Source organism: Lissotriton helveticus, chromosome 7 (assembly GCF_964261635.1).
Source record: "Lissotriton helveticus chromosome 7, aLisHel1.1, whole genome shotgun sequence".
In the NCBI taxonomy this organism is placed as follows: Eukaryota; Metazoa; Chordata; class Amphibia; order Caudata; family Salamandridae; genus Lissotriton; species Lissotriton helveticus.
The window spans coordinates 1,262,140,923-1,262,157,273 of record NC_136068.1 but is presented as its reverse complement, the minus strand read 5'-3'; the positions used below and the strand labels follow the sequence as shown (position 1 = coordinate 1,262,157,273).

At 44.6% G+C, this 16,351-nt stretch overlaps 1 protein-coding gene across 3 annotated transcripts in view; it reads left to right on the top strand.

The window, feature by feature from the left end:
• Positions 1-16,351, top strand: part of MYCBPAP (MYCBP associated protein) — a 1,019,029-nt gene that overhangs the window by 530,120 nt on the left and 472,558 nt on the right. For all 3 annotated transcript variants that reach the window (XM_078654453.1, XM_078654451.1, XM_078654452.1), the window contains one exon: positions 550-737. In XM_078654453.1, coding sequence (XP_078510579.1) covers positions 550-737 — 188 coding nt within the window. The remainder of the gene's footprint in view (positions 1-549; positions 738-16,351) is intronic.

Genomic DNA, 16,351 nt, shown 5'->3' with positions numbered 1-16,351 from the left:
GGGGTTTGCTTAGGTCACCTAAGGCTTTCAATAGTTTATACATCTAGAAGCAATTTGGCGTGCCGATTACACAATATAAATCATTTGTTACATAGCCATTGTGTGTAGGTGAATAGTACACCTAGAGCCTGGGCAACTTGCACATAAATCAGTGAAGTCTGCAGCACAACGTATAGATTCCCGGGCAGTATATCTGCAACTGCGGTACACCATGCCTATTGTGTGGCAGTGCACGGTCCGTGTGCATTGCCATATGTGTATGATGAGATATTACATACTGTGCCCTCAATACCATGTATGGTTTAGTAGGCATAATAACCTATATTTGCTAAATGTGTGTGTGTGTTGTCTGCGTGCCTGCGCGCGCTCATATGCTTCTGGGGCATGATCTTTGGGTGCCCAGTGCCGTTTATTTACTCTGTGCTAAAACTGTTTTTGAGGCATCACTGTGATTTTCAGAAGAGTGCTTTCTTTATAAGTCTTTGAAAATTGGTATGAGGAGCCTGTGTACTTCGTAATAACAGTAGGGCTACTTTACTGCCTTTCCAGGTGTAATATTACCAGGGGACACCAAGGCGTTTTCTTTCCTGTTCCGATCTCTAAGTCCGGGAATTTTCAGCGAATCCTGGGAATTCTGCACTCACCCGGTGCTGCTTGGAGGGGCTTCGCTGCAGCTTTCACTATTCGGCATCTCCCTGTATGAGGATAAGACAGCGGAGCTCAGACAAGCGCTGGAGGTAACTTCGCCTTTTCATAGATTCCTTTGCTTTCGTCGAATACTCTGGATATAGAAGAATCAGAAGAAGCCTTTTCTGAGTGGCTACTTCAGGCAGCTGATATCCATGCTCCTTGTACCAACTTTTCACGCTCTCGCCCCAATGACGCTCACAGGTGGTTTACACCCCATTTGAAAACCCTCAAACTCAAGGTTCGTCAAATGGAGCGAAAGTGGCGAACAGCCTACTCAGAACATGACAGAGCTAACTACTGTAAGGCTCGTAGGGACTACCAAAAGCTTATCTTGAAATATAAAACTAATTACTTTTCGGAAAAAATTCTTAAGGCTCAAAATAAGTCAAGAGAGTTGTTTAATATTGTGGAAAACCTTAGTACCAGTGACAGAACCTCTCTCCCGATGGTCCCCACCCAAGAGCTTTGCAACTCACTTAACTCTTTTTTCTTTGAGAAAATCTGCACTATTAAACAAAGTATTCCTATCAATCAGCCCCCTCTTCTTTTTGCTGACACTTTTTACAACTCAGTCACCCTGGATTCCTATCCCCTCATTGAAAATGTTAATCTACTCAAACTCCTTACCAAAGTTAAATCTGGTTCCCCTGATGACATCTGTCCCCCCCACATTCTGAAAGAAGTGGGCACCAGCCTTCCTGGGTGCTTACTTTCCATACTGAATGGATCACTTATACAGGGCAAAGTCCCAAATAATCTTAAAAAGGCCCTTCTCATCCCCCTCATAAAAAAGGCAGGAGCCAACCCGCTAGATCCCCTCAATTACAGACCTATATCGTTGCTGCCATACTGTGCCAAATTGCTGGAGTCCCATGTTGGCGTTCGATACCGTTAACCACCAACTCCTCATCGAAAGACTTAAAAGAGTTGGTGTGGAAGGCCCAGCCCTATCCTGGCTTTCATCCTTTTTAGCCCAACGGACCTACCAGATCTGGGAAAAGAACGCCCGCTCCTCCGAAATGCCCCTCCAATGTGGTGTGCCTCAGGGCTCCTCCCTGAGCCCCACATTATTTAATATCTATATGTCCACATTGGAGGAGGTCATCACCCCATTCGGAGTGAGCGTCGTCAGCTATGCCGACGACACACAACTAGTGGTGTCCTTTTCCCACCCCAAACAACATACAGCTGAGTTATATAACTGCCTTACGCAGGTTCACGGCTGGATGAATAGGTCAGCCCTAAAGCTAAATGGGATGAAAACTGGGGTCCTTCTTCTTGGCCCGAAAGGAATTTCACTCTCCCCGAACATCTGGCCAGCCTGTTTAGGTCCTCCCCCTGACCCAAAAGCAGAGGTAAAAAGTCTGGGGGTGTGGATCGACGCTGACCTCTCATTCATTATACAGGCAAAGAAGGTAGCCGGGACTTGCTTTGGACTCCTGAAATCCCTTAGGAAAGTCCTCCCCCTCCTACCATTCAACTCACAAAAACTGTTAATCCAAGGCCTAATAATATCGAGGCTTGATTACAGTAATGTGATTTATCTAGGCGCTCCTGAAGCGACTCTTAACAAGCTTCAGAGAATTCAGAACACCGCGGCCCGGATTATCACAAATACCCCTGCCAGAACCTCTGCTAAACCTGCTCTCAAACTCCTCCATTGGCTCCCCATAAGGGAGAGAGTCAAATTCAAGGCCTTATGCCTAGTCCATAAATCACTGCAAAATCAAGGCCCCCCAGTCCTTAGCAAATTCATCACCCCCTATAAAGCGATGAGATCCCTCCGTTCAGACACAGAAAACTTTATTAACACCCCTAGATTCAAGAAAGCTCGATCAGGAGGAAGACGTTTTTCGGTCCAAGTTGCACGCCTGTGGAACTCGCTCCCCCGCGACCTACGACGTGAATCACAATATCTGCGCTTCAGGAAGCTGCTAAAGACGCATCTCTTTCCCTAATGTTCTTGCCCTCCCACTTTTCTGAGTCTCCTTCCCCACCCCCCTCCCCTTCCCCCCCTTTCACTTTCTGTCTCCTTCGTGGCCCGCTGAAATGTAGAGTTAGGGTTCCTAGCGCTGGGATACCTCTGGGTGACTATGCGCTCTATAAAATAAATAATAATAATAATAATAATAATAATAATGTTTGCGACAGTATTTCCACCTTTTTGGAAAAATCAGAGTATCTGGCACCCAATCAGGCTGGCTTCCGCCCTTGCCATTCTACCGAGGCGGTCATTCTTTCGGTGCAGAACACACTGAGGCGGAACGCGGATGCAGGAATCCATCAGGCTCTGGTGCTATTGGACCTCTCTGCTGCGTTCGACACGGTCGACCACACCATCTTGGTCGACCGTGTCGAGCAGGCAGGTCTTAGGGGCCCTGCACTGAGCTGGATCCGCTCATACATCACGGGCCGAACACAATCGGTCAGACTGGGCTCCTTCTCGGCTCCTACTATACCCACGACCTGCGGGGTACCACAAGGTTCCTCGTTATCTCCCCTGCTTTTTAATGTATACCTACGCCCCCTTCTGTACTCCCTTCGGAACGCAAAGGCAACCATTTTCAACTATGCTGATGATTTGCAGCTCATCTTTCCCCTTAACACCAAGGATTCTGTGGTAGAATTTCAAAGAACTATGTCCCACATCCTGAGTTGGATGAGCTGCAATCATTTGAAACTCAACCCAGGCAAGACCGAGCTGGTCCTGCCTGGACAGAGTACACTTAGTTGGAATTCTAGCTTTTGGCCCCCCAGCATGGGCGTTCCTCCATCTAAGTCATCTTCGGTTAAGAGCCTAGGTATCTTCATTAGTGAGGATCTCTCGTTGAAAAGACAGGTTGGAGCAGTTGTATCCTCCATTTTTTTTCAGCTGAAGAAAATAAAAAAAATCGCCCGCTTCTTTTCCTCAACAGCCCTTACACAAATTGTCATCTCCTTGGTTCTGTCCAGACTGGACTTTTCTAACAGTCTTTACCTCGGCCTCCAAATTGGAGAGCTCAAACGTCTCCAGCTGGTTCAGAACCAAGCAGCCAGGCTCCTTCTGAACATACCTAGGAGGCAATCAATCAGACTTGGTCTGAAGCAGCTACATTGGTTGCCGGTTGAGCAACGCGTGGCCTTTAAAGCTGGGTGCATTCTGTTTAGGTCTCTGAATGATACTGGCCCGTTATTCATTAGAGACTTATTTAAAAGATACAGTCCCTCCCGCCACCTTCGGTCCACCTATAAATCACTTTTGACTGTACCTCTGTACAAAAGGAAGCGTCTCGGAGGCAGCTGCTTTGACCATCTTGCAGCTGTCCTCTGGAACTCTTTCCCCCTTCATCTAAGGCTGAATGACAGCACCCTCAGCTTTAGACACTCTCTGAAAACCTGGCTCTTTTCTCAAGCGCACTACTGAGCTGCTCCAGCTCTACTAATTGACTGTCGCGCCTGGTTCTTTTCTATAGCGCCATGAAGCCTCCGGGCGTACGAGCGCTCAATAAATTCTGACTAACATTAACATTAACATTAACAGAAATACAATAGATGAAAAAGAATGAATGATTTTTAAAAATGACGTTTTGGTCGAAAAAAATGTATACAAAAGATTTACACTCGAATATGTACATGTAATGTGATTTTAAATTCCCTTTATGTCCTTAATATCGTTGACTCTCTACCTTTTATTCTTATCTCCTGAGGTGCTGAGAGGGATCATATTACTCCAGCTCTGATACTCTTATCTCTTGCTGTATATCTTTATATGCCACAGATGGCATCTTTAAACAAGAAACTTAATAGAAATGCACCCTCTGCTTTTTTAATGATGTTGTTTTCCTGTTGAATGTTCTGTTGTATTTTTTTGCCTTGGGAACGATAGCTTTCCCAATATATAATACTTCTTCGCCTCCTTCTACTTTCCAACGGCCTCCATGAGCTGGTAAATCACTGCAATAAACAGAGGATTAGCACCTGGGAAAAACATGTCATCCTTCAAGAAAAATGCTAACACTTAGATAATCGATCAAGATGAAGTAACATCTGCATCCGAGAAATACCTTCAGACATCCATAATAATAACCTGACAAAATATATTCAAGGCCTCTTTGAAAGCATTTCTATTGATCCTTCTAGCCAATTAAACTGGACAGAACCCATAGAAATGCCTTGTGACAGAGCACCTCCAAGGGCATGACTAGATTTCACCTTTTCAAGGAGAAAGAAGCCATCATGGTGCAATCTCGAGAGAGTGGACTGGTTTCCTTCAATGAAGCATCAAAACAGCTGTTCCAAAATCTATCACCCATCTTGTTGGCATCGTTGAGGGCAAAAGGAATACAATACGATGGGATCACCCATTCCGTGCCATCTTTCAATGGAAGACCTCACTAAGAAACCTAGCCTCGTTAACATGCGCTCTCATGGATCTAAATTGTCAAAGCTCTTCCTCTGTCACAATGGATGAAATAGAAATGAGGAACATGTGAGGGAGATGGAAAACAGTAATGAATAAACAAAGAAGATCAAAACTTAGCAGGAAAGATATCTCAGCTAGCAAACAAATCCTGTTCACACACCTGAAGCTTGTCTCCGGTGATCGCCTGGAACCCTCTCCACCCAGTGAAAGTTGAAATAGACTTACTGGAACTGGCACCACTATAACAGTGGCAACAACAATCCCGAAGAGACAATAAAAGAATGCCAGATTGGGGGTAGGGGCGGATGTGCCCTGACCGATTCGTAAACCAAATCAATACCCCCCATGATACACATTACCCACACGAAAAAGGAACAGGCGAAAATAAGGAGAGACGCATCACAGTACAGATACTGAGTATTAGAAATTGGGTCTCTAGTTGGCAGTGGCATGGGTCCTGTCCAAGTAGGGACCACAATCCTAGTAAGGGGAAAGCTAGATACACAAGTGAAGTAGTGTGGCTCACTGGTTAGAGGCGGCAGACCCGAGAGCAGAGGACGGCCCGGGACCAGGGTTCGATTCCCGGCGCGGCAGGTTTCTGGACCAGGGTCAGCGGACTCGATAATTCTCTCGCCTCGGTGCCCACTCTGATCAGCGTTCACACTCGGCAACTCTGGGCATTAGCTTGCCTCATCTTCACTAACGGCCCCACCAGACCGCCGGGGATGCCTGGTCTCACCCTGGAGATACCCATTAAGGGACCATCTCTCAGGGAAGCCAGGAAGGGTTTCGCAGCGGTCGAAGCGCCTTGGGACCCTACGGGTAAGTAGTGCGCTATATAAATGCCTATACATTTACATTTACATTTACATTTACACTAAAAGATAACTTGTGCCCACCCTCTAGTGGCTTGGCACAGAGCAGTCCGGCTTATCTAAAGAGGTGATGTGTAAAGTATTTTTGCAACAAACACACACACACAGTAACACAATGTAAACACCACAAAAGGACTCCAAACAGGTTTTGAAAAATATACCATATTTTTATGAATACACAAGACCAAAACGACAAAGATTCAAATAAGTAAAACCGGAGTTATGAATTTTAAAAAATAAACCAAAAATAGTGATTAGAGGTCAGTAGGGCTAAGGGGTTACTTGAGGTTGCGTAGACTGGGGGTAAATCCAAAGTTCAGGCCGACCTGGATGAAGGGCATGCCAGCCACAAGACTCAGACAGGTTCCACTGACTAAGTACGTTAGATGGAGCAAGCGCCGCCGTCGAAGACCCAATGTGAGGAGTCGATCCTGTGGATGGAGACGAAACCTCAGCGCTGATCTGCGCAGCCGATGAAGACTTTGGTGTCAAACCCCTTTGCGATGCAGGCTGGTTGAGCTGCTCTGTCCTTTGGTGTCGAGCCACGCAGTTCGTTGTCGGCGATCAGATCCTGCCCCAGCGCCAAAGGGCAATGAGTTGGTTCCGATCCCCGCAAAGTCGGCACTGCATCAACTTGAAATATAAAGAGCTACAGAACCCACTTCTGAGTTCGCGGACTGGATTCGCACCTCGAGGCAAAAGAGGACTGGTGGCAGAATCCAGCAGCAGAGCTGAAGGAAGTCTTTTGATGGCCCGGAGACTTCAGGAACAGGGGGAAGCTAGCAAGCCTTAGAGTCACTCTGGGTTCAAATGAGATTGGTCCAGTCGTCCTCAGCAGGGCAGAGATCAGCAGGCAGCGGGCAGCTCAGAAAAGCAGAGAAGCAATTCCTTCGGACTAGTCAGTCAAGCAAAGTTGGAATCCTTGCAGCACAGCTATCTTCACTCCTGGCAGAGTTCTTCACAGGTCCAGTAGTGTACTGTCTTGGTAGGGTCGGAGCCCCAATACTTCTATCCAAATATGCCTTTGAAGTGGGGTGACTTCAAAGCAGGCCGTTAAAGTGCACAGGACCCTTTTCATCCCAGCCCTGTGGCCTGGCTATCTGTGGGGGTAATCAGTCCTTTGTGTGGGACACAGTACACTGCCTTTTCAGATGTGTCAGCTCCGCCTCTCTATTCCCACCCAGGAAGAGCTATCAATATGCAGATGAGTTCTCTGTCACACCCACCCTTCCTGTGTTTGTGTCTGTCTAGAGTGAATGCTCAAAGTGTAGCTGTCACCCACCCTCGATGTGTATTGGACACAGGCTGCATGGCACGCCGGGCTGTAAAAGCAGAGAAATGTCCACTTTCTAAAAGCGGCGTTTCTAAAACAGTAACGTTAAATCCAGCTTTGCCAGTAAAAGCTGTCCAAAGCTTTGACACATGATGCAGCTACTCCTTTCTAATCAGTAATTACAGCTTAAAAATGTTTTAAGGAATTCCCAATGCTAGCCTATGAGAGGAGTAGGCCTGAAAGTAGTGAAACACGAATTAAGCTGTTTGTCACTACCAGGACATGTACAACTTACAAGTACATGTCCTGCCTTTCACTTACATAGCACCCTGCCATCAAGGCTAACTTAGAGGTGACGTGTGTAATAAAGGGGAGTTTAAGGGTTGGCAAGTGGTTTTAAATGCCACGTTGAAGTGGCAGCAAACTGCACACACAGGCCTTCCAATGGCAGGCTTGAGACAGGTTTGAAAAGCTACTTGTGTGGGTGACACAATCAGTGTTGCAGGCCCACTAACAGCATTTAATTTACATGCCCGGGCATATGGTATACCACTTTACAAGCAATTACTAAACTAAATATGCTAAACAGGTGTAAACTAATTATACCACTTTGAGAGAAGAGAGCACATGCATTTTAGCACTGGTCAGCATTAGTAAACGTGCTCAGAGTCCTAAGGCCAAGAAAAAGAATCAGCAAAAAAAGGAGGAGAAAGGCAAAAGGTTTGGGGTGACCCTTCAGAGAGGCCATATTTCAACACTGAGTCAGCGGCAAACAATCACACATATCCACTGCAGTACAGTTTAGTTTAGTCACACAGCTTCAAGGTTTCACTTTCTTAACAGTTGCTGATTAGGATAGGGAACAACATGACACCACTAGATTTTACTAAATGGCAAGATAAGTCTACATTCTGTGATATCAGACCCCTGTTCCCAATAATATACACTTCACGCTTGAGATTCTCAATGACTAGTACATCACAAAAAAGGATAGTCACAAATAATATTCAGGCAGTAGACAACCCCACAAAGTGCTTGGATGTATTGGGGAAACATAGGCAATCAGGAATGGACATTTGCTTTCTGCAAGAGAGGCCCCATTTGGGGTCAGATCTATATAGATTGAGATCTAGGTAGTTCCTCACACTGTACCACGCATCAACCTCCACTGAGAAAGCCAGTTAGCATTATCTTTCGAGCCAAACACAAATTTGTGGAAAGTGAGATCAAAGCAGAGAAAGAGGGCTGATGCCTGATATTGGTGGTACAATGGAAGAAGTAGCCGCTCTCGATAGCCACCCTCTATGCCCCCGACACAGGGTAAAAAACACCTAGTCCTAAAAATTCAAACAACCCTGTCATAACTGGAGAAGACTTCACTTGCATGATGCACCTTGTTGAGGACAACTTAGGACCAGTAGAATTATGCGATTCTGTGACTGTGGCATTTTCAGCACGATTTTGGATTAGCCACATTTGTCACATAATTGTTCAGGACAAGTTCCAACAACGCATAGGAGGACACCAGCTCTCACGGTTGATAATGCTTAGGACCACTTGAATTATGTGATTCTGTGACTGTAGCATTGTCAGCATAATTTGAGATTAGCCACATTTGTCACATAAACCATCATCTGCTGAATAATCAGCAGATTTTTACAAAAACAATTTGGTTCTAGGTCAAACGTGTCAAAAGTTACTAAAATCATGCAAACCTATTTTGCTCCTTAGTGGAACACCCTGTGAAAAGGGTAACTGGTCTTCTTTCAGTTGCTTATTACTGTATTTGAATGTTAAACTTTTGTTAATGAGGTCAAACCTTTGCACAGACAGTGTTAACATGTGAAAAAAATGACAAAATAAACTATAAAGAAATACTACCACAGACTGTGCCAGTTAGGTTGCATAGCTTCCCTTATCTTTCTGCATAATTAAATCAACCCTGCCACAAACTTTTTTACTCTCCTGCTGTATAATTTCCGTGGCCCTGATAAGACTACATATCGTGAGCTGGGCTTGATTGGCACCATAGACACCCACTTCAGACAGATTACTCTCACTTCTCAGCAGGACACCAAACCTACTCTCACATTGACCCTATCTTTCTTGATCAAAGGCTGAGGCACCGGATCCGAGATGTAGAACAAGGGCCCCAAACAACATCACACCATGGTTAGATACAACTGGTGCTTGAGTGGCCTGAGGCAGGGGCAAACATATAGGAGGCCCATGGCCCTTAAATTACTCCCTTCTTACTCGATCATGTTATATACAAAAAATCCATAAAGCAATATTGTATGAGATGCTGTAAAGGCAGTAGTGAGGGGCATGCTCATTCAAGAACCCTGTCGCTTACATCGCATGAGATAAGTTGAACATGAACACCTCCATAGAGAGCAGAAAACCCTGGAGTGAAACCACTAAGCAAACCTCTTTAAAGGGATTGGGAGCCAACTAACTTCACGTAGGGGTCGGATCCATACCGTGGAATATAATAAAGCCAATTACATTCTGACCAGAAAGGTGTGCACGTCATTGCGGGAGGCAATAAAGTAGGAGCCCTGCTCGCCAACAAACTCCAAGCCAAAGGAGTGCAGATATATCTGGGAAGTCAGGGTCGAGAAGGGGACACCAGGTATGAGATGAGGGCAAATTGCAAGATCTTCACACATTTTACAGAGTTATATGCAGTGTCTCCGACCGATGTGAAGGCCTTAAATGCATATTTACACTGCTCATCCTCCTTATGCCCCCGGAATAAGAACGCACAAACAAACTGCTTAACAATGTCTGAAGTCCTTACAGCAATTGAAAACCTTAAGGTAGGCAGATCCTCAGACCCAGATGACTATACACTAGCTTTTTACTAGCACTTTGCGCCTCTGCTAGCCCCAATACTAACAGAAGTTTACAATATCATGGAGAAATCACCGAAAGAATATCGACCTACAAAAATATCGACGCTGGAATATCGAAGGCAAGAATATCGACATCCTATCTACAACATGGTAAGTACAAAAATATCGAGAGAAAAAATATCGATGTTAAAAATATCGTAATTAAAAATATTGTTTTTTTCTGTTAAAAAAAATGTGTAAAATAAAGTAAATAATACATATAAATAAAATAAACATAGTTAAACATATTTAATAATGTTTAAAATTAATAAATAATACATATATAATAATAAAACATGAATTAAGCATATATATATATAAAATAATAATATATACTTACTTAATAATACGTTTTAATAATTATTATAATAACTGATAAATTATTAAAAATATTATAAATTACAAATACATCTACACACATGAAACAATAACATAAATAAAAAGTCTATAATTATGTTTACTAAATTAAAAAAATTATATATACTTTAAATATTTTTAAAATTAATTATATACTACATTATCTAAAATATTACAAAAAATAATTAATAGCTAAAGAAATAAAACTACTATTCAAAGTCCAAAAAAAACTACAGTAATGAAAATGTTGGATAACGTAGGGCTTAAAATTACTATTCCCACTCCAGAAAATGCAACAGTAGGGAAAGCGTTGGATAGCGTAGGTAAAAATTACTATTCCAACTCCAGAGAGTGAAACAGTAGGGAAAGCGTTGGATAGCGTTGGGGTAAAAATTACTATTCCAACTCAAAAGAGTGCAACAGTAGGGAAAGCGTTGGATAGAGTGGGGATAAAAATTACTATTCCCACTCCAGAAAGTGAAACAGTAGGGAAAGCGTTGGATAGCGTAGGGGTCAACATTACTATTCCCACTCCAAAAAGTGCAACAGTAGGGAAAGCGTTGGATAGCGTAGGGGTAAAAATTACTATTCCCACTCCAGAGAGTGCAACAGTAGGGAAAGTGTTGGATAGCGTAAGGGTAAAAATTACTATTCCAACTCCAGAGAGTGCAACAGTAGGGAAAACGTTGGATAGCATAGGGTTAAAAATTACTATTCCCACTCCAGAAAGTGAAACAGTAGGGAAAGCGTTGGATAGCGTAGGGGTCAACATTACTATTCCCACTCCAAAAAGTGCAACAGTAGGGAAAGCGTTGGATAGTGTAGGGGTAAAAATTACTATTCCAACTCCAGAGAGTGCAACAGTAGGGAAAGCGTTGGATAGCGTAAAAGTTCAATATAACATACTTATAAATATTTTTTGTATTTAAAATAATTAATAATTACATTTTTAACTAACTACATCATTTACAAATACCCATTAATAATTATTAAAAACATAACTGCAATTGAATAATTAATTAACAATCAATTAACAATAAATAAAAAGAAATGTTAATTAATAAATATTAATTAACAAATAATAAATATTGAACAATAAAATATTTGTCATAACAAAAACATATTAATTATTAGAAATTGATTAACAATTCAAAAATATTGAACAATAAAATGATTTTTATACCAAAAACACTTTTTATGAAACATTTATTACCAATTATTAAAAAATAATTTCCAATTAATAAAAATTAATTACCAATTAAAAATATTTGCCAATTAAAACATTAATTACCAATTAAAAACAATTACCAATTAAAAAAATAATTGCCAATTAAAAACAATAATTACCCATTAAAAAAATTAAATACAAATTAAAAAAAATCATTACCAATTAATAATTAATAAACATTGTTATATATCAATACCAATAAATAAACATAAATCATTATTTAATTACAATTAAATTACTTGCCACCCAATTCCCTTATAAACACACTACCCGCTACAGAACTTAAACGCAAAAATTAATTGAACTTAATTGATAATTCCTAAAAAAGTAATAATTAATTTAGTATAATTAAATTACTTCCCACCCTATTCCCCTATAAACCCACAACCCGCTCCGGTACTAAATCACAAAATTGACTTAAAAATAACATTATTACCATATAAAAATAGTATACATATAATTTAAAACCAGTAGAATACTTAACAAAAAACATTTAACACATACATATTAAATACATAATAAAATACATAACAATAATAGAAATATCGATATTAATAACATCGAGATTAATAACATCGATATATTTGATATCCATATTACTAACTTTGATATTACTTACACATCAATATTTAAAAAATCAATATTACTTACCTTAGGGTCGATATTCTGTCTAACGATATTCTTGACCTCGATATTCTTTACCGTCGATATTTCCAACTCGATATTTCTGTAGGTCGATATTTCGGAATCGATATTTAGACTGTGCACCATCATGGAGCACACTCATGGTCTTACCCGCACTATGATTGAGGCAACAAACGCCCTGCTAGCTGAACCCGGGGCAGATCCCACTCTGTGCTTGTTAGATCGCCTGATCTCCCTGTTGCACTCTAGCTTCATCGGTCTCCCCACCAAACTTCCTTTCGGGTTAAATCATATTGCTCGCATTCTGTCTCTCACTTTATCCATTACAGCCTCTCTTGTTCTTTCTCACCCTCTCTAATCTTCATATTATCAACTCTCTCTGCTCATATTAAGAAGTCTTTAATGTGCTTCCCAAAGCAAACACTGTTTTCACAACACCGTGCCTGAATGTCAAGAGTTCTTTGGAGTTACTGAAATACACTTAGGGGAACTGGGGAGAGGAATGACTGGTCGGTGAGACTGAGAACTGTTCTGCTCAGCAGAGTAATGAAAGAGATGCCTCATCGCATCTTAGAATGCTGGAGCCAGAACTTCCCGAAAATGAGAATAGCTATTAAACCATGCAGACTTGCTTCATTTTCTGAGAGCTGTTCGATGGTACTGCTGCTTCTCCAGTTTGTAGTTGCTGTGTACAATTCCCATGCAGCTCTTAAAGCTTTCTTCCCCTGATAACCTTTTTAGAACTCGCCTAGTATTGCAGCGCGCACGTGGTGCTCGCTCTGCGAGACATATTGTGGATGAAGAGATTTCAGAAGGGGATTTGAAGCCCCACCCCTCTTTTTTATTGGCTGGCATCATCGTTTATGTAAAACGGTTGCCTCCATTTAAAACCGAGGCTTTTTGGATGCTGCCCTTTCCCCTTTTTGTCTGGCCCATCGTCTGCGTTTCGGCTGTCGTGATTCACTTTCTTATCTTTAGGAGGCGTGTACTGCCGGCTCATGATTCTGACAGCTTGTCACTGGAGCCTGCAGGCACATTGCTTGCGCAGGCAATTCGATACCTCGTGCTGTTCAGCAGTTTCAAGACTCGGCCTCAGTCTGACCGCAGGACTCAAGACCCAAAAATACAGACAGCCTGATATTTTCAGGGTTGTTCCTGTAGTTTACGAGGGGTTTGGTACAAGGCGTGAGGGAGCAGGCGTGTGGGGGGATCCTTTCAGCGCATGCAGTTTCAGGCCATGCATTCTGTTGGCAGTGGCTCCTATTGCACCTCCCCCATTGGTTTGTCTGCACCCTCCAAAAGCCCTCATCGGTCCCCTCGGCCGTGCACCCTGGCTCCCTATGACTTTACGTCGGGATGTGACGCTGGTATTAGTCCCATAAGCCCCTGTCCCGGGCCGTCCCGTCCGGGGCAGCATTCCTGTCAAATCTGCTGCAGCGGGGAAGGATTATGGGTCATGGAGGGAACAGGGAGGCCAAATCCCTCATTCGGAGAATCGGGCGGGCGAGTGCCACAGGGGCTTGTGCATGATATGAAGCAGCTGTTCATGCGGGGCTTACTCGACAGAGCCAGTGGCCACCTGGGAAAGGGTTTCAGAAGCGCCACTTGAGACCTGGGGTTTGAGGTTGGGTGGTGTTTGGTGCGCTGGGGCCGTATCACCTCGAGTTCAGGGGATGGAGGAGAGGGAGTGAGTCCGAAGGACACATGGTGATGGGGGAGATGGCAGGTGCCCCCTGTCGGAGCAGATTTGGCACCATAGACCGCTACAAAAGCATGGGGGTCAAGGAAGTTTGGAAGTATTTATAACAAGCTGAAACACTTCATACCCATCGCCTGTCGCCATCTGGGGGATTGCCGAGTGTGGCGTAGGGTTGTGCACTTGAATTGTGCCTCTGTTGCCTGCATCGCTGGTGGTGCCAGAGTGTACGTTTCTGTACCCGGGGCTCTGGGTCAGGGTAACCTGACCCCCGCCTCTCACAGAGTTTGGTAAAGTTGTGTCGCCCCCTCCCTGATCCCCCCTAGTGTGGTAAAGTTGTGGCCCCTCCATCTGGAGTAAATGAACATTACATCTGCAGCCTCGGAGGCAGGTCTCTCTCCCCGCACCCTGTTTCTACATTCCTCGGGTTTGAATCCCTCCCTCAGATGCTGTCATCATCATTACTCCCCTCCCCCGGCCCCCACCTCTTCCTTCTGCCTCTCAATCAATCAATCAATCAGGGGTTTATATAGCGCACTACTCACCTGTGAGAGTCTCAAGGCGCTGGGGGGGGGGGGGGGAGGTGGCTCCGGATCAGTTCAAAAGCCAGTTCCTGAGGTCCTTCCAGAATGTGTGCAGGGTTGTGGAGCATCTGTTTTTCACCTGGCGCTCGTTCCAGGTCTTGGCTGCAATGTAGGAGAAGGCTCTTTCTCCGGTTTTGTTCATGCGGATGAGGGGGACCTCTGCCAGGGCAAAGTCGGAGGAGCGGCTGTTTCTCTTGGGTGCGTGGAAGGAGAATCCTCGTTGAAGTATTTGGGTCCGATGTTGTTGGGGGCTTTGTAGGTGTGGGTGAGGAGTTTGAAATTGACTCTCTTCTTGAAGGTGAGCCAGTGGAGGCTGGGTAGGTGTTGGGTCATGTGCTCATGCCGTGGATGAGTCTGGCTGTATGTACTGGATGGTCTGGAGTCTGTGTAGAAGAGTTTTGTTGATTCCGTCGTAGGGGGTGTTGCCGTAGTCAAGTCTGCTGGTTATGAGTGTGTGGGTAACTTTCCTTCTCCAGTCAGAAGGGATCCATTTGAAGGTCTTACGGAGGATGCGAAGTCAGTTGAAGCTGGTGGAGGCGACGGCATTGACCTGGCGGTTCATGGAGAGGGAGGAGCCAAGGATGATGCCGAGGTTCCGGGCGTGGTTGGTGGGGGTGGGCGGCCATCAGGTGTTGTCCCTGGCGGTGGAGCAGGGTCCGAGGATGAGGACCTCGGTCTTCTCTGAGTTGAGCTTCAAACAGCTGTGCTTTATCCAGCCTGCCACATTCTTCATTCCTTCCTGGAAGCAGAGTCTGGTGTCTTCAGGATTCTTCAGGAGGGAGAGGATGAGCTGAGTGTCATCGGTGTAGGATACAATGCTGAGCCTATGCTGTCTGACGATGGGGACGAAGTAAAACAGTAGATGTTGAAGAGCGTAGGGCTGAGAGATGATCCCTGTGGTACTCTGCAGTTGATATCGGTGGGTTCGGAATGGAAGGGAGGGAATCTGATCCTCTGGGTTTGGCCGGAGAGGAAGGAGTGGATCCAGTTGAGGGCAGTTCCTTGTATCCCTGCGTCGTGAAGTCTGGCTGAGTGTGCGATGTGAAACAGTGTTGAAGGCAGCGGAGAGGTCTAGCAGGATGAGGGCCGCGGTGCGTCCCTGGTCCAGTAGCATGCGGATGTCATCCGTGGCGGCAAGGAGGGCGGTCTTGGCGCTGTGGTTGGTGCGGAATCCAGACTGGGAGGAGTCTAGACTGGGAGGAGCCTCTCACTCCTCCCCCTGCTCGGGTAGGAACGTGTTATCAGCGCTGACTCCAGACTCCAGACTCCTGCGGAAATGGATGGGATTAATGCCAGGGTGTGTTTGGGGGGTGGGGAGGGGGACATAGATTGGGGCAGAGCTCACTTTACTGCAGGACAGGGGTTGCCGAAGGGATCCCTCGAGCTGCTGCAGCGGACATGATCAGTGTCTGCGGTGGGGCACCTCGTTGACTCACTGTGTGATCCTGTGGCCTGCGGAGACCTGTGCAGCGTTAGTCACTCACAGTCCAGTCCTGGGCCTGTGAGTAGCTCTAAACCTACTGCTACACATCTCTCCAGGCCCTCTGGTGTGCAGTGACTGTCCCGCTCGGCATTCTCTACAGTTATACAGGCCTCTCAGCTCCCTGCCGCCTGCTCTCTACTCAAAGACCCTACAAGGTCTCGCTGTACCCTGCCTCTGTGGGTGTTTGTACCTATAGGTGCGTTTATATAGCGCTTCATGCC